The sequence below is a fragment of the Rhinatrema bivittatum genome, chromosome 2 (assembly GCF_901001135.1).
Source record: "Rhinatrema bivittatum chromosome 2, aRhiBiv1.1, whole genome shotgun sequence".
Classification (NCBI taxonomy): Eukaryota; Metazoa; Chordata; class Amphibia; order Gymnophiona; family Rhinatrematidae; genus Rhinatrema; species Rhinatrema bivittatum.
Genome location: NC_042616.1, coordinates 400,776,960 through 400,803,019, shown reverse-complemented (window position 1 = coordinate 400,803,019; position 26,060 = coordinate 400,776,960). Strand labels below are relative to the sequence as shown.

The 26,060-nt window shown below is 42.9% G+C and overlaps 1 protein-coding gene across 1 annotated transcript in view; it reads left to right on the top strand.

Moving 5' to 3' along the window:
• The window catches only part of DNAH5 (dynein axonemal heavy chain 5), a 640,276-nt gene that overhangs the window by 120,426 nt on the left and 493,790 nt on the right, over positions 1–26,060 (top strand). Inside the window, 4 exon segments of the mRNA XM_029590044.1 lie at positions 4,748–4,855; positions 13,487–13,609; positions 20,951–21,166; positions 23,324–23,431. Of these exon segments, the coding sequence (XP_029445904.1) occupies positions 4,748–4,855; positions 13,487–13,609; positions 20,951–21,166; positions 23,324–23,431 (555 nt within the window).

Here is a 26,060-nt window from a genome sequence, read left to right as displayed (position 1 = left end):
ATGGCAGACTTAGAACGTATAGCAGTGAATGATGAGACATAATTGGCTTCTCAGAGACCTGGTGGAAGGAGGATAACCAATGGGACAGAGCTATATTAGGGTATAAATTATCCCGCAATGATGGGGACGATCAACTTGGTGGGGGTATAGCAGTTTTTGTCTGGGAGGGTAAAGAGTCCAACAGGATAAAGATCATTCAAGAGACTAAATGCTCAGTAGAATCTGTATGGGTAGAAATCCCATGTCTGTTGGGTAAGAGTATAGTGATAGGAGTATACTATCGTCCACCTGGCCAAAATGATCAGACAGATGATGAAATGCTAAGAGAGATCAGGGAAGCTAACCGATTTGGCAGTGCAGTAATAATGGGAGATTTCAATTACCCCAATATTGACTGGATAAATGTAACATCAGGACATGCTAGAGACATAAAATTCCTGATGGAATAAATGACTGCTTCATGGAGCCCTTCTGAGGTCATCTTGCAGAAATTGAAGAATTGTTTTCAGTTGAGTCTTATCCAGAATAATGCTTTTCTCCTGCATAACTTCTCCTGCACAACTTCCAGACCCTGCCATATGCTATATGCTTCCTAGACTTCAGCAAAGTGGAGACCACCACCTCTGAATAACCCTGTCTTCTTAATTTCCTCCTCTTGAGAGCCAGACTGTAAGACAGATTGGAGTTTTCCATCAACACCAGACCCTGCTTGAGCAGGCCCCTGGCTGTTCCCAGCTTCATTGTCCTGTCCTTGCTTAGTTTCACAAGGTCTGCATACCACACTTTTCTGGGTCAGTCCGGCACCACCAGGATGACCCATTCCTCATGGTCCATTATTCTTCTCAACGATCTTGCTATCAGTGGCCAAGGGGGAAAGATATACAGCAGTTGGTCTACTGGCCATGGCTGGATCAGTGCATCTATTCCCCTTGAATTTTCTTCCCACCCCTTGCTGAAAACATTTCTCAATTTGGCATTCTTCTGGAATACCATGAGATCCCAGTGGAGATTCTCCCACCTTTCTCTTATCCTTGTGAATGCTTTGTCCATACGCTCCCATTCTCCTTGATCTAGCGTGACTCTGCTGAGGTAATCTGCCTGTGTGTTTTTCATCCCTGCTATATGCCTGGCTGACAATGCTATGAAGTGCTCCTCTGCCCAGCTCATCAGCCATGCCATTTCCCTTTCTAACCAAGAGCCCCGGGTAATCCCTTTTTCTTCAAGTATGCTACTGCCGATGTGCTGTCTGATAGCACTCTTATTGCTCTTGCTTAAACCTTTGGGTACAACTCCTTGAGTGCCAGTCTTCCAAAAGGCTCATTGACAAACCAGACTGTTTCTCCATCCATCTTCCTTGTGTCACCTGCCCTTTGCAGTGGGCTCCCCAACCTGTCTGGCTGGTGTCTGCTACTGGTATGTTTCATACCAGAGGGACCAGGCTCACTCTTGTGTGTAAACTGCACTTCCCTAGCCACCATTGAAGGCTGGTTTTGGTTTTGGATGGAAGTTCGAGTTTTTCCTTGTACTTTAGACTGTTGGGATTCCAACAGGAGAGTAATGTCCTCTGCAGTGGGCCCATATGCACCCTCAACCAGGGACTCACATCTATTGCCACTGCCATCGAGCCCAATACCTGCAGGTATTCCCTTGCACTTGGCCTTCTGCTCACTGTCAGTTTTCTTACCTGAGCTCTCAGCTTTTTGCCTCTTGCTTGCATCATGAACACTTTCCTCTGTATGGTATTGAATAGGGCTTCCAGGTACACCAATGTTTGGGATGGCTGCAGATAGCTCTTGGCCTTCTGCACCACCCTGCCCAATGAATTGAGGTGGCATCTTACCTGCTGGGTTAAACTCTTACTCTCCTCCCTCAGTCTGGTCCTGATTAACCAGTTGTCCAGATGTGGATGGACCGGAATGCCTTCCCTTCTCAGGGAGGATGCCATGACAGCCATCACCTTTCTAAAGATTTGTGGTGTTGTGGCCAATTCAAAAGGTAGAGCTTTGAATTGAAAATGGTTTCCTAGGATCACAAACCTTAAAATTTTCCGATGCGCTGGTCTAATGGAGATATGCAAATAGGCTTCCGCCACGTCCAGGGACATGAGAAACTCCCCCTTGCTGATTGCTGCTGCCACAGATCTTAAAATTTCCATTCTTAATCAAGGCACTCTGGGTACCTTATTTACCCTCTTTAAGTCCAACACTGGGCAAAACATCCCTTCTTTCTTGGGGACCACAAAATACAGAGAATAGTACTCTTTTCCTCTTTCTAGGGTGGGCACTAGCATTATTGCTTCTAGCACCAGAAGGCAGTTTAGCATCTCTCAAATGGCCCGTTCTTTTATTGGGGAGAAAGCTGAAAAGATCCTGATGAATAATTTCCAGGACCTACCTGTCTCTGATTATCTGAACCCATTCCTCCAAAAAGAGTGATAGACGGTTGCCTACTAAGGAATCAAGGACTGGGCCCCTAAACCATTATTTAGTACCCCTAAAGCCCCTTGAATTCTGGGGTGCCTTGTCTTGGGCTCACCTTTGGTTCCCATGAAAGGGCTGTCTCAGCTTGAGCTTACTCCCTGGATGTTCTGTGCCCTACCTGGCCTATATTTCCTCGTTTCCTTAGACTTAGAAGTTTCTCCCAAGTGCTCTACTCCTGTCTTCTGGTAGCCTTTGTGGTCTTGCCTCTAATAACCCTTTCAGCAAGACATCAAGCTCCTCTCCAAAGAGGAGATTCCTTGTAAAGGGCAAGCTGCTCAATCTAGACTTTAAGGCAGTGTCTGCTGCCCACTGCTTCAGCCACAGAAACCTCCTCGTTACCACTACTGTTGCCAACTGCTTAGCTGAAGTTCTGATTAAATCATATAGTGTGTCTGCTAAGAATGCGAACTGGATTCCAACCTAACCACTTCTGCTTTTGCTACTTCATGCGGATCCAGCACCACCTCCCAGTGCTGCTGCAACTACTTCACCAGTGCCCTAGCAACAAACTCCCCACAGACTGTGGTTTGTAGAGAGAGATTAGCAACCTCAAAGGCTTTCTTTAGCAGAGATTCTACAGGGTGGCCCAGAGAAAAATAGCCCGCCTCCAATGCACTGGTATTGGAGGCGGGCTACTTTTCCATGGGTCACCCTATATATTTCTGATCTGTGCATCTTTGAGGGCTGTGCCTCCTTCTACTGGGATTGTTGTTTTCCTTGTTACTGCTGCTATGGGTGTGCCCACTTTCGGCACCTTAAACAGCTCATCCCCTTCTGTATGTTGTAATGGATAAAGTGTGTCCATTACCTGCCTTGCTTTTAGGGCTACATCTGGTGCTTCCCATTCCACTCTTATCTCTCTGATGGCTGGGTATAGTCGGAAGGCTTTAGGCAGCTTTCTACTGCCTTGAGGAATTGGGTCTCCCTGTGAGCACTTCTCAACATCCTTTTCTTCTGCTTGCAGACTCAAAGCCTACATAACTTTCTCAATATGGATCTAATTCCTCCCTTCTAAACAGTCTGTGTTGTCCTTCTCCTTCCCCTCACCCAGCTGTTCTTCTGGCTCAGAGCATCTCCTGGTTCGCTATCAGAACTGATCAGGGAGTGGGGAGAGTATCAAAGGGCTCATTTCCCCTTCGGGACCTATTTACTCTCTGTGCTCTCCGCTGTGGGGTACCAAGAAAATATATGGGGCCCCATCCTGGCCACCAGGCTTATTCTTCATTTTCCTGTAGGCCTGATGCTTTAATAAAATGAATTCAGTTAAGAAATCCATGTTTTCACTTGGCTCTGGTTGCCCCTGGCCTATGGGTATAGCTGCAGTGTTAGTTGGGCCTGTGGGTGCGTCGGAAGCATCTCCCCACCCTGAGCTGTCTACTTGGTCTGCTTGCTCCCTCCCTTCCTGCTGAGCTGGCATCGGCTGTTCCTCATGCAGTGACCTGCTTCTATTTTCTGTTCATCCCCAATATACCTGCTTCTCTGGGAACTCGGGGCATTGCATTGGGGACAAAAAGAGCCTGCTATTGAGCTCTGTCTCTTTTCCCCGCTCTGCAAACATTTTTGGCCTCTGTCGGCCATGGCGGGAAGGGGGGGGGGCCTATGGAAGGGAGGGGGGTTCCTTTTCCCATTGGCTGCTCTTTTATTCTTTCTGAGTGAGTTTCTCCCCCTTAGTGGAACTGCCCTATGCAGTTCTTGGCTCCTATTTTCTTTTTTGCCTGCTAGGCCCAAACGTGGACCAGATTTTTTTATTGGAAGCAAGACAAGTATACTGAACGTTCCCCCCCTCCCCTTTTTATTCTTTTTTGTAAAAAGAGCCAAACAAATATATACTTAAGGAATCAAAAAGTAGGAAAAAAAATCCAAACTCCTCCCTTTGTTTCTTTTCTTTTTTTTTGGTTTTGTTTTTGTTTTTAGTAATCCCCAGCTATCCCTAGCCTACCGCCAGCTTGGAAGCAGAGAACTGCTGAAGGTCTGCCCGGCTATCCCAGAATATATAGGGAAAGCTGATGTAAGAAAATGTAGAAAAAGTTCTCTGCCTCCACCTGCTGGCCAGCAGTGAAAGCCCATTCATATAGACTGGTCTGCAGGACAAAGAGGAAGATGATTTTAGTTTGGGTATTTAAAAATGTTGAAAAATGGCAGTTGACTTACAGTTTTACAAATAGGCACTATTAAGCAGCCTGTAATTTTAAAAAAGAAAGTTTACCCACTGCTTCTGCCTTTAAAAACTGTCTTATTAAATGGCTGTGGTGTCCATGTCTATTCAGGTGTCCATGATGGATTCTATCCCAAGACTCATGAATGCCATTGGAATGATTCACAACATCTCTCGTTACTATAACACCTCTGAAAAGATATCCTCGCTGTTTGTGAAGGTTGGTGCATGCCAGATTTTGTTATCAATAATTTTCTTTCATTTTGCATGATCTTTGGACTTACTCTAAAGCAGTGGTTCTCAACCCTGTCCTGGGGACCCCCCCAGCCAGTCGGGTTTTCAGGATATCCACAATGAATATGCATGAGAGAAAATTTGCATACACTGCCTCCATAACATGCAAATTTTCTCTCATGCATATTCATTGTGGATATCCTGAAAACCCGACTGGCTGGGGGGGTCCCCAGGACAGGGTTGAGAACCACTGCTCTAAAGCCTCAATACTCAAAGAGGCTAATATTCAAAAAAGCCTGAAATGGCTAACTTATCCAGCTAATGTTACCCGGATAAATTATCCTGGATATTGAATGGGATATCCCTGAATAAAGTTATTTGGCTAGATCTAACTGAATAGCTTTAAACCTAACTGGCCATCTTTTGAACATTGCTGGTTAGATTGTTATCCAACTAAAAGTAATTGAATAACTTTAGATTTAACTGGTTGTATTCAAAAGAATTTAGCTGGTAAAGTGGCGACAGGCTTAATAAAAAAAAAATGTGTTCTGCTGGCTTGTTAGTCCAATTACTATTTCCCTACTCAAAGTATAAAAAAGTGCCCTATCAGGCAGAGCCCCTCCACTCTCTGAAACCACTCTCAGTACCATCTCAAAAGAAACGTATGAGTGGTCACTGTTAGTCTCCCATCTTCTTCCTGCCCCCTCCCCAGTGAGGCAATTGGTTGCCCCCTCCCAGTACCATCAGAAACCCATTTGTTCCCCAGGATCGTAGTACATTGCAATTCTGGTAGCTTCCAGCGTTGCTCTGTCAGCATTGCTGGAAGCATAAGCTATCAGCACTGCTGTCAGATTCTTCTTTTCACATCCCTATCAGGGAGGATCATCAAATATTTCTGCAATTTTAAGAACATAAGAACATGCCATACTGGGTCAGACCAAGGGTCCATCAAGCCCAGCATCCTGTTTCCAACAGTGGCCAATCCAGGCCAAAAGAACCTGGCAAGTACCCAAAAACGAAGTCTTTTCCATGTTACTATTGCTAATGGCAGTGGCTATTCTCTAAATGAACTTAATAGCAGGTAATGGACTTCTCCTCCAAGAACTTATCTAATCCTTTTTTAAACACAGCTATACTAACTGCACTAACCACATCCTCTGGCAACAAATTCCAGAGTTTAATTGTGCGTTGAGTAAAAAAGAACTTTCTCCGATTAGTTTTAAATGTGCCCCATGCTAACTTCATGGAGTGCCCCCTAGTCTTTCTACTATCCGAAAGAGTAAATAACCAATTCACATCTACCCGTTCTAGACCTCTCATGATTTTAAACATCTCTATCATATCCCCCCTCAGCCATCTCTTCTCCAAGCTGAAAAGTCCTAACCTCTTTAGTCTTTCCTCATAGGGGAACTGTTCCATTCCCATTATCATTTTGGTAGCCCTTCTCTGTACCTTCTCCATTGTGTTCTAAGTTTAGGGCCCTTCTCTTTGGTCTTGCCAATGCTTCCAGGATGTTCAAGGTTGTAATGGGTAAAACATTTTTATACAAAGGGGACATCATGGTCAGTTGTCCAACAGAGTTTTGTAGGTTAGGTAGTGAATTTTGAGATGAGCAATCTTCATATCTAGTACTCTCAGACAATGCCGTAGTAGTAGCTTATGTGAACAGGCAGAGGGACCCTTGTAATCCATCGGTGGTTCACAAAGCCAATCTGCTCTTCCATTGAGCAGAACAGAATTTCCTACAACCTTTTGCAACTCACTTTGCAGGAATAGTCAACATTCAGGCTGACTTCCTCAGCAGAAATACAATAGACCCCAGAAATTGGGAACACAGCTAAGACTTTCAGAAGACAGATATCTGGTGGGACTTCCTTACATGAATCTAATGGCAACTTGCAAGAATGCCAAGAGTCAGGTGTTAGGATTTGTAGGTATGTGGACCCTGGGCCGAGGTGAGAGATGGTACCGCCCACAGGGAGGAGCCCTGTGAGCCTCACCGTCGGGAGGCGAGGTCTCAGTGGACATCAGACACAGCTGTAGGATAGAGTCTTTATTAGAGAAATAGAAAGGCACTGCCTGTGAAGCGGGGAGTGCAGGAGAAAATCACAGAGTCTGTGCAGTGGGGTATACCCAAGGCGAATACCTCTGTAGTAAAGATACAGCAATGGTCTGCAGAGCGGGGTACACCGTTGAGGCTCCACAGTAGAGATGATACGGTAGTGATCCGTGGAGCAGGGCACACTGATGAGGGTTCATCAGAAGAGATGACATGGTAGTGGTCCACAGCGTGGGTACACCGATGAGGGTTCCACACTAGAGATGGTACGGTAGTGGTCCATAGAGCGGAGGTACTCACAGTAGCGAAGGTTCCAAGAGAAGCCCCGGGAACGGGGCAAGCAATAGTCTAAGACGAAAGGCCTCCGAGGAGCGGATAGCCAGAGATGAGGAAGGGTCCCCGAGGAGCTGGTACCCAGAGCATCTTATGCCAAGGAGCAGGAACCGGAACGGGAAGTCCGTAGTGACCGAAGCGGATTCAGCAATGAGGGAACTCGTTGCCAAGTCGTAGGTAGGCAGGGCCAGCTGGCTTAAATGTCCTGGAAGGATGATGTCATCTGGAGGGGGACGCCCTCGAGGCTTCCACCATGACGTGCTTAAGACTGGCCCATGCGCATGCGAGCGCGCCTAGGGGATTCTAAGGGCAAGATGGCAGTCAGCAGCGTCCAGGGAGGCCTGGGAACGGTAGACAGGCTGGCAGTAGCTGGTGGAGGCCGCAAATCTTCCCAACGGAGCCAAAGCTGCAAAGAAATAGGTGAGCAACTGTGGTCGCAGCCGTCTGTGACTGACGTGTGTAACATCAGGTTCTTCAGTCACCAGAAGGCATGGGGTTTCAGCAGGATCGATGCCCTGATTCAGCCATAGTCAATGAATGAATTTATTCCTTCCTGGTCCCTCATAGACAGAACCCTGAGACAGATAAAGGATCACCATCTTTGGTAGCCCTAGCTTGGCCAAGAAGGCGGATCTAGTAATGTTGCAAGTTGCTGCTACTCTTTGTCTGGCTGGGATTCAAGGATTATTTGTCTGGCCATGAATGGCTGGTGCTTGGATAAACCCTGAGGCAGGAGTTGGCTAGACTCCCCAGAAGTTGGCTAGGAGTCAAGTTGGCTAGGAGTCAAGTAGCCTGACTAGCCACCTTCCCTTTGAGTTGAGCTCTCCGGTTCTGGTGGCTACAGGACTTAGATAGTGGTGCAGTGTGACAGGGATGGGGTTCAGGAGAGCACCATTAAGGTAGCAAGGCTGCAACAGAGCAAGGGACAGAAAGGTGCCCAGAACAAATACAGACAGGGGAGTACACCAACAGGACAAGAATAAACAGACACAGAGGCAAACACACAGACAAACCAAAACAGAACATAAACTAGAAAGGCCACTATAGTGGGCCTAAATACACAAATAAACAGCATCAAGAAGAATGAAACAAGACTAGGAAATAGTAGCCACAGCTAGGAGAACTAACTCCAAGGTGAGGCAGGGAACTGTGTGTGAACCAGACCATTTGAAGGTGTGGCTCTGCTGAATCATAAGAATTTTCAATGCATAAACCTGTGCAGCTCAGAATGCAGCCCAGTGAGGGCCCTGCAAGCAGGAGGGCTGCACAACAACCAATACCCTTACACTATTACATCAAGGCCCAATTCTCGTGGAAGATCCGGATCCATTCTATCCTATGGCCTGGCCCTTGAAAGGTCACTGTTGCACAGGAAGATGTATTCTTCTGCAGTGATTTCTATCCTGCTGGAAGCCTGTAAAATTTCCACTTTATTGACCTATGTTTGGATCTCAGAAAGGAAAATAATGGATAACCAGACCACCCAAAAATATATAAAAGTTCAAGAAGGAATGGTAACAAATTCACTTGTCCAGCAAATGATGAAATCAAATCTTTTTATTGATGAATAGGCTGAAGCAGTTTATTTGAAACATGGTCCATGTCGGGAGACCGTCAACTCGGATTATAAGTTTTATTTTCGGAAAGCTATCTGGCTATTCATCATAAAAAGATTTGCATTCATCTTTTGCTGGCCAAGAGAATTTGTTACCATTCCTTTTTGGACTTTTATATATTTACCTGTGTTTGGATCTGGTATTTTTTGAGGATTGTTGCAAGGATCTTTCAGTCTTGCTTTGGTGGGCAGATATTCTGATCATTCTAATTTTTCTGCAGAGAGGTTTGCGTAAGAGTCTTGCCTTCAGTTCTCTAAAGGTTTAGGTATTGATAATTTGTCAGTGGCTGCCTATCTAAATATGTTGTATTTCTTGGGTGGGGAGGGGTTAAGCATGTTTGCCCCCTCTTTATGGAACTGTTTCCCTAGTGGAACCCCATTTTGAGCAGATTAAACTTTTTTTTCTCATTTCATTTTACTAAAATTTATTAAACGCCCTACACAAACAAGGTCTGGGCGATTTACAAAAGACATACATAATAATAAAAAAAACAAAGAGAATTCACTTGACAAACAACTGTCATTAACAAATATCATTAGGTTTCATAGAAACCATACCATTCACGTATGTTCAAAGAAATTCCATCAAGATGTTACAAGGATGGAAATATCCCATATATCATTCCTTGGGACAGGAGTCAATCTAGATGTTACAGGATTGGAACTAGGTTAATACATCAAGCCTTACAGTGAGCCTCAGAACTTAATAAGGTTATCACACGTCTCAAAAAATACTAAAAGCACAATGAAGTAAAGAATCTTTCAACAGCCTTTTAAACTTTTTTACAATGTCCAGAGAACGTAATTCAAATGGAATGAGATTCCATAAAGATGGAGCAACAATTGAAAAGGACGTCTCTCTTGTGAAAAATAAACGTGCTTGTCGCATGGAGGGAACATCTAATAGATTCAGTTGAGATGATCTAAGCCCTCTAGTAGGTTTATAGATCCGAAGCAGAGCATTCAACCAATGAGGAGTATCTGCATTGAGAAGTTTAAATACAGTCATAATGATTTTGAATTCAGTACATTCAGACACAGGTAACCAATTCATCTTACAGAGGATTGGTGAAATGTGTTCAGTTTGTTTCGTATGAGAAACAAGTTGAGCAGTGGCATTAAGTAAAAGTTGAATAGGCTGTAAAGTAGTCTTACGTAAACCTACAAGAAGGCCATTGCAATAATCTATGTGATGGAATATTATTGACCGAATAACAGTAAGGAAGTCATGATCATACAGTAAAGGTCTTGAATCTTTTTAGATTGTCTTGCATTCTGAGTTCTAATGGTAAATTATTCCAAAGCTTTGGCTCTGCGACTGATATGGCTCATTCTCTCACTTCGCTTAAGTGCGCCGATTTAACGGTGGGTACTGATAATAATCCTTTGGCTGACCTTAATTCTCATTGCGGTACATGTAATTTGATAGCCGTATTCAGCCAATTTGTTCTGTCTCCATGTATGATTTTATGGATTATACATAGGGTATTATGTTTGATTCTATATTCCAATGGTAGCCAGAGTAATGATTTTAAGACTGGTGTGATGTGATCTCTTTTCTTTGTATTTGTTAAGATCCTTGCTGCTACATTTTGAATCACCTGAAGAGGCCTTAAAGTTGATTTAGGAAGTCCCAGCATTAGTCAAGGCCTGAGAACAATAAAGTCTGTAAAACATACCTAAAATTATTTTGAGAAAGCACTGGTTTTAAACATTTCAATAATCTTAGTTTATTAAAACTTTCTTTTACTTTTTTGGATATGTGGGCTCTAAAATTTAGTTCAAAATCAATAATCAGGCCAAGATTTCTGGTTATATCTGTTAGCTTAAAACATGTTTGATCCTCCAAGGTAATTATCTTTCTTTCTTGACTAAAATTTTTCCTGTCTAAAATCATAAATACAGATTTATCTATATTTAAAACCAATTTCATTTGAACAAGGAGTTGGCTAATGATTTTTAAATACATATTCACCATTTTAAAAGTAGATTCAATATTACTTTCTATTGGAAATAATAGCTGGATTTCATCCGCATATATATAATATATCAAGCCTAAACCTGTTAACAAATGACACAAAGGTAATAAATATACGATAAACAAAGTGGCTGACAAAGCCGACCCTGTGGAACCTAACATTGTGTAACTATAGCATGGGTTATTTTTCCCTATATGCATCACCTTGCACTTATCCACATTAAATTTCATCTTCCATTTCGATGCCCAATTTTCCAGTCTCACAAGGTCTTCCTGCAATTTATTACAATCTGCTTGTGATTTAACTACTCTGAATAATTTTGTATCATCTGCAAATTTGATTATCTCACTCCTCGTATTTCTTTCCAGATCATTTATAAATATATTGAAAAGGGTCCCAATACAGATCCCTGAGGCACTCCATTGCCCACTCCCTTCCAGTGAGAAAATTGTCCATTTAATCCTACTCTCTGTTTCCTGTCTTTTAGCCAGTTTGTAATCCACGAAAGGACATCGCCACCTATAACATGACTTTTTACTTTTCCTAGAAGCCTCTCATGAGGAACTTTATCAAACGCCTTCTGAAAATCCAAGTACACTACATCTACTGGTTCACGTTTATCCCCATGTTTATTAACTCCTTCAAAAAAGTGAAGCAGATTTGTGAGGCAAGACTTGCCTAGGGTAAAGCCATGCTGACTTTGTTCCATTAAAACATGTCTTTCTATATGTTCTGTGATTTTGATGCTTAGAACACTTTCCACTATTTTTCCTGGCACTGAAGTCAGGCTAACCGGTCTGTAGTTTCCTGGATCACCCCTGGAGCCCCTTTTAAATATTGGGGTTATATTAGCTATCCTCCAGTCTTCAGGTACAATGGATGATTTTAATGATAGGTTACAAATTTTTACTAATAGGTCTGAAATTTCATTTTTTAGTTCCTTTAGAATCCTGGGGTGTATACCATCCGGTCCAGGTGATTTACTACTCTTCAATTTATCAATCAGGCTTACCACATCTTCTAGGTTCACCGTGATTTGATTCAGTCCATCTGAATCATTACCCATGAAAACCTTCTCCGGAACGGGTATCTCCCCAACATACTCTTTAGTAAACACCGAAGCAAAGAAATCATTTAATCTTTCCGAGATGGACTTATCTTCTCTAAGTGCCCCTTTAACCCCTCGATCATCTAACGGTCCAACTGACTCCCTCACAGGCTTTCTGCTTCAGATGTATTTAAAAAAGTTTTTATTGTGAGTTTTTGCCTCTACGGCCAACTTCTTTTCAAATTCTCTCTTAGCCTGTCTTATCAATGTCTTACATTTAACTTGCCAGCACTTATGCTGGGAGGAGGAATAGCCTAGTGGTTAAAGCAGTCTGCTATGAACCAGGAGACCAGGGTTTGAGTCCCACTATCACTCCTTGTGACCTTTACCCTCCATTGCCTCTGATATAAAAGCTTAGATTATAAACTCTCTGGGGATGGAGAAAAATCTACAGTACCTGAATGTAAAGATGTGATATCTCAGATCAAATGTTGGTATATGAAAATAATAAATAAATCTTATTTTCTTCTATTGGATCCTTCTTCCAATTTTTAATGAAAATCTTTTGGCTAAAATAGCTTCTTTCACCTCCCCTTTTAACCATGCCAGTAATCGTTTTGCCTTCTTTCCACCTTTTTTAATGAAGCTCTCACTTCATAAGTCCCCAGCAGCTGCAGCAAGAGCTAGTTGTGGTGGAGGACGGTGTGGGGAGATGGTAAACAGTGGCTCTTTATTATTTTCTTTGGCCCCATTGGAGGGGCAATAGGTGGTAGCCTTATGAAACAAATTCAATTCAAAATGTGTAGGAGTGCCACCCCCTAAATTATGGTGACTGCCTAGCTTGCATATTGATTAAGCTCGCCCTGTTTCATAAGAACATAAGAATATGCCATACTGGGTAAAACCAAGGGTCCATCAAGCCCAGCATCCTGTTTGCAACAGTGGCCAATCCAGGCTATAAGAACCTGGCAAGTACCCAAAAACTAAGTCTATTCCATGCTACCGTTGCTAGTAATAGCAGTGGTTATTTTCTAAGTCAACTTAATTAATAGCAGGTAATGGACTTCTCCTCCAAGAACTTATCCAATCCTTTTTTAAACACAGCTATTTAACTGCACTAAACACATCCTCTGGCAACAAGTTCCAGAGTTTGTGTGTTGAGTGAAAAAGAACTTTCTCTGATTAGTTTTAAATGTGCCACATGCTAACTTCATGGAGTGTCCCCTAGTCCTTCTATTATCCGAAAGTGTAAATAACCGATTCACATCTACTCCTTCAAGACCTCTCATGATTTTAAACATCTCTATCATATCCCCCCTCAGCCGTCTCTGATGTTTATTAGGGGCTTCCATAGTCATGGAACTATGCATGATACATTTCTTGTGAGATTCAACTTTTGAAAATGTTGCCTCTAGTAGAGACTGCTAAGCTACTTGCAGGAACTCTTGGTAGTAGATTTTTGGTACTGCAGGTTAATTTATTTCCTGCTGTTGAAGGACATGCCTATAAATGTAAACCTAAGAAAACTATTGACACATGTAATATTCTTTCTTGACTCATGATTTTATTTATTTACATCATAGGTGACAAACCAGATGATAACAGCATGTAAATCTTACATTACCAGCAACAAAACTACCACTATTTGGGACCAGCCTCAGGAGAAAGTTGTGGAAAAACTGAAAGCTGCTATTAAGCTTAACCAGGTAACTTAAGACTCAGAGATGTGCACTCTATTATGTTATATTATTCCAGTTATGTACTTAAAGACTAAAGAGAACAGTTTTGTTTTATAGCTTGTGCTTATCATATAAATATATATATGTGTCTGTGTGTGTGTGAGTGTTGTCATCTGAGCCAGCTTTAGGACAAATGGTGCCTGGGCAAAAAACCCCCTCCCATGCCCGCTGTATCAACCCCTCCCACCCACCCAAAAAGCATTCCCTGGTGGTCTAGTGGCCCCCTCCCTCCCCCTGCAGCCCTCCTTACCTAAAAGAAGACTCTCTGGAGTCTCCGGGCCACCACTGAACTACCAGGGATTCTTCTTTTAGGTAAGGGGGGACCAGGAGGTGAGAGGGAGACCGCTCCAGCCATGCCATGACTGTCTGGGAGAGATGGGATCCATGGCCGTACTGGGACTCCCTTCATCTACGGCGGGATGGGTGTTGCTGGTGGTGGCCTGGGCACCCCCCCCGTCCCCCCGCTCATGGCGCCCTAGACGATTGCATTCCCAAAATGCTGGCTTTGTTGGTCATTGTGGGTGTTGTACAACAAAAATAGCATATTTAAGCGCCATTTTCACAAGAGCTAATGACTGATTTTATTTTCTTAACATGTACTGTCAAGAGCCCACTGAAAATTGCCTCTTAATGACGTTAAATGAAGAGGAAATATAATGGAAAGAATGCTCACATGGTATGCAAAGGTGGCACTTTGGTGTGTTTCTCATGGGTGAGAATGTGTATATGCGTGTGACAGCGAGAGGAAGGCTCAGATAAAAACTTTTGTTGATCATTTACATTGGATGATGGTTGCGGGATTAAGATCTCTATAACATAGACGCTGAGGATAAAATCTTTCTGTGACAAATTATAATTGATTGATGTTGGCTGTGGCACTAAGATCTCTGTAATACAGACGCTGAGGACATTGATTTGATGTAACATAGACCCCCTGATGAAGCCTCGTTGGGCGAAACAAAAAGGCCTTTGTCGGGGAATTTTTTGAACAATTGCATTTCAATACTCAACGCTGCACTTTTAGGTTCAGTGCTGTGCTGATGTCAGAGGATCTTTCTCCGGTTTGAACTGGACATTCAGTCGTGCTTGCAGTGGCTATCACTTGCAATACAATTAGCATTATCTATGTAAGTGGGAGAGGATTTTTCCCTCACTTTGTATATGACATTGAATAGTATTTGTTGTAGCTAGTGTCATGATAATTGTTATTTAAGTATAGCGCCTTCAGTCATTTTTTGAATAGTGTATATGCAAAGTGAGATTTTTGATATATATTGTGTGTGCTTTTTTTGTAAAAAATATTTGAAATTTTGTTTAAATAAATAATTTTAAATAAGTGGGATATAAAATGATGCATTAGTGTGCATTTTTTGTAATTAGATATTGTTTAATTTATTGAATACTTTATGTTTTTACATTGCCTTTTCTTCTTTTTTCACTATATATATATATATATATATATAAATATACACATTGAGAGACAAACAGAGAGAGATGGATATGTGTTATATCTCAATAAGTGCTAATACTTTTTATCCATGGTGAGCAGCTGAGCACCAGAGGTTCATCTGTTTCATTGTACACTTGACCAGTCAGGGCCCTTTATTCTGCACAATTTCTGTTAGCTCTTATTGTATATGGATATGTATATGGACTCTTTCTCCAAAGGTTTCAGTTTCAAGACACTAAAGATCAAATACCATCTTTTACACTGCATTATCCCTCTGGCTAAGCATGCTTTATTCGTGAAGCAGGGATATGTTTTGCAATAGTCACTAGATACTAGTCTTGCAGTTATAAATGACGGTCATCCAAAACAATACTAAAGAGACGCTTTATTCTCACTAGGCGGAGCTGACATTTGTGGTTTGTGTTCTCTCCCACACTGAAGAATTAGTACAAGATCAGTGATGTCTAAACTTTTGCATCTGGAATTCATGCAAGAGCCTTGGTAAAACTGTGGCTCTTCATAGCAAAATTGAATTATCCCAAATTAAAGGGCAGTGGCTGAATCTTTTAACAGGTGTCAGGGACTGACCAGGATGTAGATGGCCATGGGGCAATACTGTATACCTTATATGACAAACCCAGGATGAGGCATAACAATTCAGGGTTCCCAAAGTGCTTTCATTCAAGTAAGTACATTGCAAATACAACAAGATCCTGGCTTACTTCATGGAGGAAAAACAACAGAAGTTACAGAATAACTTCCTTACAAGGCAAACAAGATTGTAGGTTGACAACTCAGAGAAGACTCAAGGCAGCACTCACAAACCAGATTAGGAGAGACAAGGGTCCAGGTGAGCACTGGCTGAATATAGGAACAAGCTTTGGGAGGATCCAAGGAAGCTCAGACTCGGAATCATGATCAGGATCGTTGTTGCGGCTGAAAGTTTCTGGAGGCACAGGCTTTAAACAGGGTGGACTGTGGGGGCAGTTCTCCAATGTGACCAATGAGGGATTCCCTGGGTGCAGCCAAGCCCTCAGTACCCAAAGGGTAGGAATAGCATTGCTCACCTGCATCTCCACAGCTCTTGTAGCTCTCCCTGGTAGAGTCCTGGCCTGCTGTATCTATGGCCACTGGCTTGAGACCGGCTGTCTAGTTGGCAGGATGCTGGCTAAAAGAAGTCTTGAATTGCTTGTTAACTTAAAAGAGCAAACTTTATGACCTAGATATTAAGTATTTCAATTTCTTCTATCCACACACCAGCTTGGCTGCATCTCATCTCATCTTCAGCTGGTGGGGTCTGTCAGCCTTGCTGCTTAACTTGTTTCCGGCTCTGCTTCCCCTTGAGTGACAGAGCATGGGAGCCCTTCCCAGTCCCACTACTCTGCTCTGCCAGTGGTTCTCCCACCACCACTTATCTTTTCTTTTGCCCACCTGCCTGCTTTTCAGTGTAACAGACAGACAGATGGGCAAACTAAAACATACATTTTTTGTTTATTTTATAAGCTATGCTAAAACAAAAATTATAGTTTGCCAATAAACCTGCATGCTGTCTGTAAAATGGAGACAGCCAATGGACTGCTCCGGCTGCTTTGTCCAAGATGAATTCATCTTAGTAGCTGAACTGTACGATTTTCATCTTGACTTACTGGTAAACATTGTGCATTGAATTTTTCCCATTAGCCTTAGTCTTTCCACATATTCTCAAGTTTTCCCTGATCTTCTGCTACCTTCACATGTTGGACCCACCCTAAGAAATGTTGGAAACGGTGATTGCTCTGCTGTGCATACATTTTTATTACTATGCAATATTCCGTTTTAATTTTGGCTTTTTCTGTTCTTTAGTGCAGTGGTTCTCAACCTTTTTTCTGTCGGGACACACCTGACAGATGGTTCTCACATGCGTGACACACTGAATACATGACCATCATAGGGCTAAAAGTAAATATATACTCTGTATCTACAGGATCCACCCTGAACCCCTAACAATGGCTACAGAACAGGACATTCCCCATTCAATTTACCATACAAAAGAGATATTTCTGGTGTCATCTCAGAAACAGCAACATAAACACTCTCTCCTACCAGGTGCAATAGCCCTCCTTATGAAAACCAGTAATTTACCACCACTGTATGTTCTATTGAGAAAACACAATAAATAGTATTGATATAAATGCCTACATGCTAGTAAAATACTTCACCTCGGTCACATACATAGAATCAACCTTCACCAAGAAGAGAAAGACCACAAATTACAAATATGGAAACAGAAACTGGAATGGAAACCCAAAAAAGCCACTCTGCATTCTGTGCAAAACAGAAATATTGCACCTAACAGACTTCCAGGATCTACAATAATGTACACAAACTAATGCGCACAAAGTTACACCTGCATTATGGAACTCAAACAGTAATAACCCTACCTATGAAAAGGCAGCATTGCAAAAGTTACACCAGGCCCTAAACACCAATACACCTCCTATTAGGAAAACAGAACAAGCCAAGCTGCTATAGATGCCTACCAAGAAACTACAAGCTTGCAGAACACCCTTAGCTGGGTCTCACATGCAGAACACAGACAGACCCTCACCAAAACCAGAATAAAGTGACCATAAAGCTAATGCTTTTGTTTTTGCGTTGTTGCACTGCATACAGAGTTTGGCTTCTTGCTGCTTCCAGTTCAGTTTTTGTCTCCACATTTATATTTATACATTCCTCGAGAAATATAAAATAATTCTAAAACTAGAATATAATAAATGTTTCAAAACAGCTGATAAATGGAATAACATCCAAACATTAAAAATTTTCAAAATTAAAAATTCTCCAAATACCAATAAAATATTTCTAACAGCAGACACATCACATAATACCCAATAATTAAAATGGCAGTCAATCAAGAAAGATAAACTTAAAAAGCCACCTTTACTTACCCTCTCCAGTAACTCTCCTACTCCTTTCCCTTGTAGGCCAATAGCACATACCAGAAGCAGCAAGGGCTGCTGAAGCTCTGTCCTCACGTTCTTCTTCCTTAGGGCCCATGATTAATCTATTTCTCACACACACACACACACACACACACACACACACACACACACACACACTTTCTCTCTCTCACACACCAGTCATCTCCCTGACCAATCTCTTTCTCTCACACACACCAATCACCTCCCTGACCAATATCTTTCTCTCACACGCACATATCAGTCATCTCCCTGACCAATATCTTCTTTCTCTCCCTCAAACAAACACACCAGTTACCTCCCTTACCAATGTCTCTTTCTTTCACACACACACACCAGTCACCTCCCTGACCAATCTCTTTCTCTCACACACACCAGTGACTTTCCTGAGTAGCATCTTGCTCTCAAACGTTTTCTCTTAGTTACACATACACACACATTCTCTCATACACACATGCTGGCTCACTCTCTCTGTCTCACTCATGCACCCCACCCCACCCCCACCACACATGGCAGCTATAGCACTAGGTAGCTGGTATGCTGCTATTAAAAGCAGAGTCCTGACAGGCTAGAAACTGCAGCAGGAATGACCTCCCGGCCCCGCAGTGGTAAGAAGGCAGCACTCAGCTGATTGCTTCTGCTGCTACAACGGCACAGAGAAGTCAGCCTAGAATGTAATTCTATGCTTTTTCTTCTCCCCATAGAAATGAAACATAGAAACATAGAAATGACGGCAGAAGAAGACCAAACGGCCCATCTAGTCTGCCCAGCTAGCCACGCACTTTATCCATTTTTTCCCCTTTTTTTTCCTCTCCCACCTGTTACTATTGGCTTCCAGTACCCTCCAGCCCTAATTCCCCTCCACCCCACCACCAATTTAGAGAGCAGCGCCGTATTTGCATTCAAGTGAACGTCCAGCTCAATTAGGGGTAGCAACCGCTGTAACAAGCAGGCCACACCCTTACCCCATACTCTTACCCACCCCTGTTTTTATTTATTTATTTTTTGAGATAGCAGCCCTCCATCCTTCCGCTCCGTGAAGGTGGAACACCAACTACTGGCCACTGGCATCCCGCTCCGTGAATGCCTCTGTGGCTACTGCCGCTCCGTGCAGTGTTTGAATGCCTCCTCCTTATTCACGCCCTCTAGACTTGATGGATCCACAGTGTTTATCCCATGCCCTTTTGAAGTCGTTCACAGTTTTAGACTTCACCACTTCCTCCGGAAGGGCATTCCAGGCCCATCTAGTCTGCCCAGCAAGCTACGCACTTTATCCATTTTTTCCCCCCTTTTTTTCTCTCCCACCTGTTACTATTGGCTTCCAGTACCCTCCAGCCCTAATTCCCCTCCACCCCACCACCAATTTAGAGAGCAGCGCCGTAACTGCATCCAAGTGAACGTCCAGCTCAATTAGGGGTAGCAACCGCTGTAACAAGCAGGCCACACCCTTACCCCATACTCTTACCCACCCCTGTTTTTATTTTTTTTATGTTTTGAGATAGCAGCCCTCCATCCTTCCACTCTGTGAAGGTGGAACACCAACTACTGGCCACTGGCATCCCGCTCCGTGAATGCCTCTGTGGCTAATGCCGCTCCGTGCAGTGTTTGAATGCCTTTTATTTTTTTTGCAATTTGCAATTTGATTATTATTATTTTTATGTTTTCTTGCTGGTGTTGCACTGGCGAGAGAAGGGGAGGTCAGAGCCAGACCGGGGGGGGGGGGGGGGGGGGGCAGCGGCACCGTACTCCTGTAGCCCCTGGCAAAGTGAACAGCCAGCATCGATCTTCAGCTCCATGTCCGGGCAGCTGATGAACGGCTTTTCCCCAACAGCCGCGCAGCAGGAAATCCCGGCGGCCACATTCTCAGCTGACCTGTGCCGTGATGATCGCAGCACAGGCAAACCGCTGAGCGTAGCGGGGCCCGGGAGAGCCTTGAGATGCAATTTCTGCAGCAGCAGCATCCATGCATGGCCTTTACTTCTTCCCGCGTGCCGCGACACACTGCGTTGAGAACCGCTGCTTTAGACCCTCCTTAAAAGCCTGGGACCAGGCATTCAGCCTGGTGCACTTTCAGCCTCAGACAGGAAGGGAGTCGCACCCTGAGAGCAGGTTCCTAAGAAGGGAATAGGAAGCTGGGCCCAGGGGAGAGAAGGAAGCCTAGAGAAAGAGAACACTGCTGACCTATAAGTTGTATTTCTGCCTTTGTTTTGTGAACTGCGAACAACAGCAGAGCTGCTTTTTGTTTTGCTTATTGGCATTAAATAAAGAAGTTTATGAGAGATCTGCCTGAGTCAGTTCCCTGGCTATTCCAAAGCCCATTCTCTGTCCCACCTGGAAAGGAAATAGCAAAGTCCCTCCACTGAAAATTTCTACAAAAATCACACTTAAGTTTTATATAAAAATAAAATTTGATTTAAAAAATAAGAACAATTTTACTCCCCCAACAATTAACATCGTCGTAGAATCATCCAAAGAACGTCAACCAGGGGGACCTCTCAGCTGAAATTGCCTCTTAAGACTTAAACTGTCCTGAGTTTTTCAGTAACGGCTTCCATTGATGATTTGCCATCTCCAGCCATTGGAAAGATCATAACAAAGTTATTGCAGAAGGAATGAAGAGGAGAAGAGATGGTATCTTTCTACAGCCATAGGCGTCACAAGGACTGCTGGTGTCTTTCTTATCTTATGGATCAAGTGTTACCACAGAATTCCCTGTCGATGTTCAAATCCGGTTTCAGGTTGGCTTAGATGTGGTTCTTTTTTCTTTTTCCATGTGCCTTACATTTCCGGTACCATCTCCATCTACAAACTAGGTGAATGATTACTGTCTATTGTAGAAAATCTGACTGTTAAAAATGGAGTGTGTAACGAGTGTCCTTCTTCCTCTTCTTTATACTCTAGTGCTATCAGCATGTATTTCACAAGACCAAGGAAGCGCTGGAACAAAATCCATCCGAGCGACAGTTTGATTTTAGTGAAGTGTACATTTTTGGGAAATTTGATACCTTCCAGAGACGCCTGGAAAAGCTAATCCATATGTTTGATACTATTACGACTTATTCAGCCCTACAAGAGTCCAACATCGAAGGACTGGAAGTTATGGCAACTAAGTTTCAGGTACACTTCAAGGAAAACTGCTTTCTCCACAGACATTTAGACAAACTTCTATTCAAAGCCGAGTACTGTTGGATAAGGCTGTGAAATTCAAACTGTAGCCTTGGCTTCGTTTTGTCATGTTTAGCTGCAAGGAATGTCACACTCCATAAAATAGTCTTTCTTTTTTATGTTATAGGAAAATAATACACCTTGGAAGCATTTGCCAGCAGAAAAGACATATATAAAGTAGTTATTTTAAACCAAGAATATGTGTACAAGTAATGCTGGTCTGTTGTTCACTTTGGGGCGGATTTTAAAAGGGTTACGCGCGTAACCCTTAAAAGACCCCCCTGCGCGCGCCAAGCCTATTTTGCATAGGCTCGGCGGCGCGACCAAGCCCCGGGACGCTCGCGCCTGGGGCTTGCAAAAAGGGGCGGGCGTGGGCGGTTTGGGACGGTCCAGGGGTGGGGCGTGGCCTGAGCCTCCAGGCCACGCCCCACCCCTGCCACTCCTGCCACCCCTGCCACTGTGCCTGGGATCGTGGGCCGGCTGCGCGCGCATGTTATAAAATCAGGCATAGATTTGTTCTTGCCAGGTTGCGCGAACAAATCTGCGTCCTTGCGCAGGCTTTAAAATCTTCCCCTGTGTTTGTAACTCTGCAGAATCACTGGGATGCAAATTTTAAAATGATAATCTGGTTAGCCTTGCACAGCTAACAATTAATTTAACTACTGTGTGCTTTTGCCTGCACAGGCGGCACAAATGCAGGAGCAGTGGGAGGTAATAAATCCAACAGGCTGGTCATGCAGTGAAATGAGGATCTGAGGATTGCTTTTACCCTTTCTTTCCGCTGTCAGATGAGAACTGATGCAACATACTTCAATGTGGAGCATGTAGCACAGATTTCATGTATCCTAGCTTTCTTGCCTCTGGCCCATGTTTTCTTTGCATAAAAGGTTTTTTCTTGTTTTGCACGTTCAATCCGTTTTACTAGAACAAAAATATATACAAAGCTTTGACTTGACAGCAAGATAAAATGAAAAAAAACAAAAAAAAAACCAAAACCCAAAACCCTAAATTGTTTTTCCAGACTTAATTCAGTAAATATTTTGCATTTTATCACCATCCTGACTAACAGCATTAAAAGGCAGTTATAGCTTCGTTGAAAGTGCAAAAAGAAAAAGATTTGAAATCCCCATATAATTTTGAAAGCAATTTACACGCATAATACACTGTTTTATGCACATAAATTGCTCATTCAAAAATGTGCTGGTCTTTGCATGCAAAAAGTATACACGTAACTTGTTTTCATGTATACTTTTATGCATGCAAAACAGAGGAGCTCCGGGGGTGGGGGGAGGGCAAAAGTTCGGATTTATGTGCATTCCTTCAGTTTTAAAAAATAATGCCTGTAAATCCACATGAACGAGTTACACCCCACAAGGAGCAGGTGTAACTTTGTGTGAGGGAGTTTGTGCACATGCTTTCCGAAAATTTTCAAAGCCCAAGTATTTGCGTGCTTTCGCTTTGAAAATGTGTGGAAATTCTGCGCGTAAGAAGTACCCACAGACTTTCCCCGTCTTTGAAAATTACCCTTCCCAAGTAAAGCCTTATACATGCTTGGGCCCAATATTCAGTGCTGACCGATTAAGTGACTTAACCGGATATGATTAATCCGGCTAAGTTATGCTGTATATTCAGTGGCACGGCAAAGCTGTGGAATATACGCGTATATGTGTGCACTTTGTTGGATAAGTCTACACGGCTAAGTGTAGACCTGCTCTATGGAGCGTTTAAACTTAGAAATAAATGTATGCAGTTAACTCCGAATATTGGTCTAAGTTATACTTCTAACTCGCTCCGCCCCCGATCCGCCCAGTACATGCCTACTTTTTGTGCATGTAACTTTTAGCCATATAAGGGACTTATATGGCGAAGCAGTGGCCGCTGATCATAGGTGCCTATTCAGCGGCCTCTTTTTAGGTGCTAAATAGCACTGAGCTTGCTTTGAATATTGGGCCCGTTTGTTTTTTTGGCTGTTTTGACTGTAAATATCCATTCTACAAGATATTGCCAGCTCTTATCTCTTTTCACTGGAAATGTCCATGGTGAATTGTGCTCGTTTCCATGAAGTGTAACTGTGTATACACTTTCTTTTATGCTCCATCCTCTGCTTAGGCCATTGTTGCCACCATGAAGAGCAAGCATTATAATTTCCTAGATCAGAAGAAGACTGATTTTGACGAGGACTATGAAGAATTTTGTAAACAGACAAGTGACCTACACGTAAGTTCCTTCTTAGAACATTCCAGTCCTATTTCATAACGTTGCTCCCAGTCATGCATTTTGCTCTGCATGCTGAATGCTTCCTTATGGCTTGGGTTTTCTCTTTCTTAGTGACACATCTCTGGAATAACTTTTCACCAATATGTAGGTAGTGCCCATTTTGGTCTTGTCTTTTAGCCCCGTTTTTGTCCCTCAGTGGTGTCTGCTGCTCCCTTCTGCCTAGAAAGCCTAGGTGGGCAGCCAGGGACCCTCAGTGGTGCGATTGCTGGAGAGGTGGTGCTTCCTTTTGGGATTTTTTGGGATAGGGGTACCCTCAGTGCTTTTCATTGGTTGGCAGGGTTCATTTCAGTGCAGGGAGCTGCCTTCCTTCTTTGGACCTGAATGCACCACCTGGTCCTGTATAACAACTTGCTTTCTCTTGATCATATTATTTAATTTAATTTACTTTACATAATGTGTAGCCCACATTTCCTGAGAAGCTGCAACAAAGGTGGTAACATTAAACACATTGGGGCCAATTTTCAGTTGGCCTTTATTGGGCAAGTTATCTGTCTAAGGATAGCCGGATAACTTGTCCAGTATATTTAGCGGTATAAACTTCCGGCTGGATATACTAGTTTAGAATTATTCTGCTACATATAACCGGATAACTTCAACCCTAACTGGCCATTGATTGAATATGGCTGGTTAGGCCTAAAGTTATCCTGCCTCGTTTGGCTGGATAACTCGCTATTTATCCCGATATCTTCAGAGATATCAGGGTAAGTAGCATATCAAAGGATAAAAAAAAAAGTTGTGGACTTCCTGGCCCAATGCCTATCCCCCTCCCCATGCCGCGGAACCCAAAACCTGGTGTGCATGTGTAAATATTAGAAAGTAGAAAGGTTCCAAAAAGTACATTACCAGCTTCTCCCCCCCCCCCCCCACCCCAGTCACCCCCTTCCCCATCCCTGGCTGTCACCTTCCTACCCACTGTTACCTCCCAAAAGCATCCCTCTTCTCTATGCCAAGATCAGTGTTCGCAGAGATCCCGACCGCTTGCAGAGTAACTTTGGTTATTACCTACCTAACTCTTCTAGCGTAACTTAGGTAATAACGCTGGAAGCGGCCAGGATCACTGTGGGTACTTCTGTGGGTACTTCTGAACCTCACCCTGGAAAGGCCCTAGACTACCCCTTTTTTTCCTGGTAAAATATGTGTGTGAAACCTAAAATGTGAACACATTCGATGCTTATAAAATAGCATATATGTGCGTATGTCACTTATACGTGAATATACTATCTATGCGCGAGGAACCCCTTTGAAAATTCACTTCTTAAAGTCTATGTGGGCTCTTCCCAGGGTATCTTATCTTTCAATTAAATATGCCCCTTACCTCTTAGTATGTTTTAAAGCCGAAATAAGCAATTTAAAATTAATCCTAGGCCTAACTGGGTGACAGTGCCATTCAAAATCATTCATATTGCAGAGTTTTGCACCCGCCACAACTTCTCAATAGTCTGAATGGGAGTCCTGGGTAAAGAGAGTTGCAGTAATCTAAATGCCCACTGCTGCACTTCTATTGATGCTATACTATTGTTTTGCGATATTATATTTCTACAGTGCCCTGGTCAGGGTGCCATGTAAAAAGAGAGTACTAAAAGTAGTTAATCTTTCTGTTTTCTCTTTCATCTAACAATGTATATTAATGGATGAGATGGAATGAGAGAAGCCTTGAGGACAGTCCTATGTTGTATGATGGTGGCAGCTGAATGCCTTCATATCAATAGCAGGGCGTTGCTTCTTATAAAACAGATAATTATCTATAGCTTCAGTTGAAGGTTTCAGCAATAGTGGCAAGAAGGTCCTTTCTTGGAAATGTCATATTTGAAGGGCTCAGATCCAGAGAGGAAGCTGGGAGACCCTTAGCCTGTCAGTTCACTATAAGAATAGGCATGATTTTGAAGTCCATTAGCCTTCCTCTGATCATTCTTTTTATCAGCTCTTTCATTCTCATCTTTCACATTTATAAATTATTTTATTACTGTTATAAACTCCTTCTTGGAGATTGTGAATCAAGATAATAGTATAGATATCATTTTAACTGAACATCTGATTTTAATATAAACTGCTGTCCCTTTGGGAAGGGAGTGGGGGATTGCACTTCCAATTCCTGCTGGGTACTAACCTACTCGTTGCACGGTTGGGGAACACACATTCTGTGATGTGGACAGGATAACCTGTAGGGTTTTAAGAAGATTGCACTCAACAAATAAACCAGTCCACACTTGGGTTTTGTATTCGAAACAAAAATAGGTTTTACTGAGAAGAATCAAAAGTCAGCATACAAAATGGAGGCATTCCAATATAGAAAATCAAGGCAAGACCTCTTCTTAAATTCCAAAATATCTCAAAAAAGGTGAACACAGGTCCTCAAACTTTTAACTTCACTTCCCAAACCATACTGAACTCCCTTATTATTTTTAGAAAAGTCCTTGACTCTTCAGACCTCCAAAAGGATGCTAGAGAATCCTCCTCTTGTACCAAAAATTACCTACAGATGGCTGGCTTGCTAGGAGCCAATCCTCTGCCTGTTGTCCAGGGGCTGGATCTCCTTGTTAACTCCACTCTGCTTGCAGGAAGGAAATCC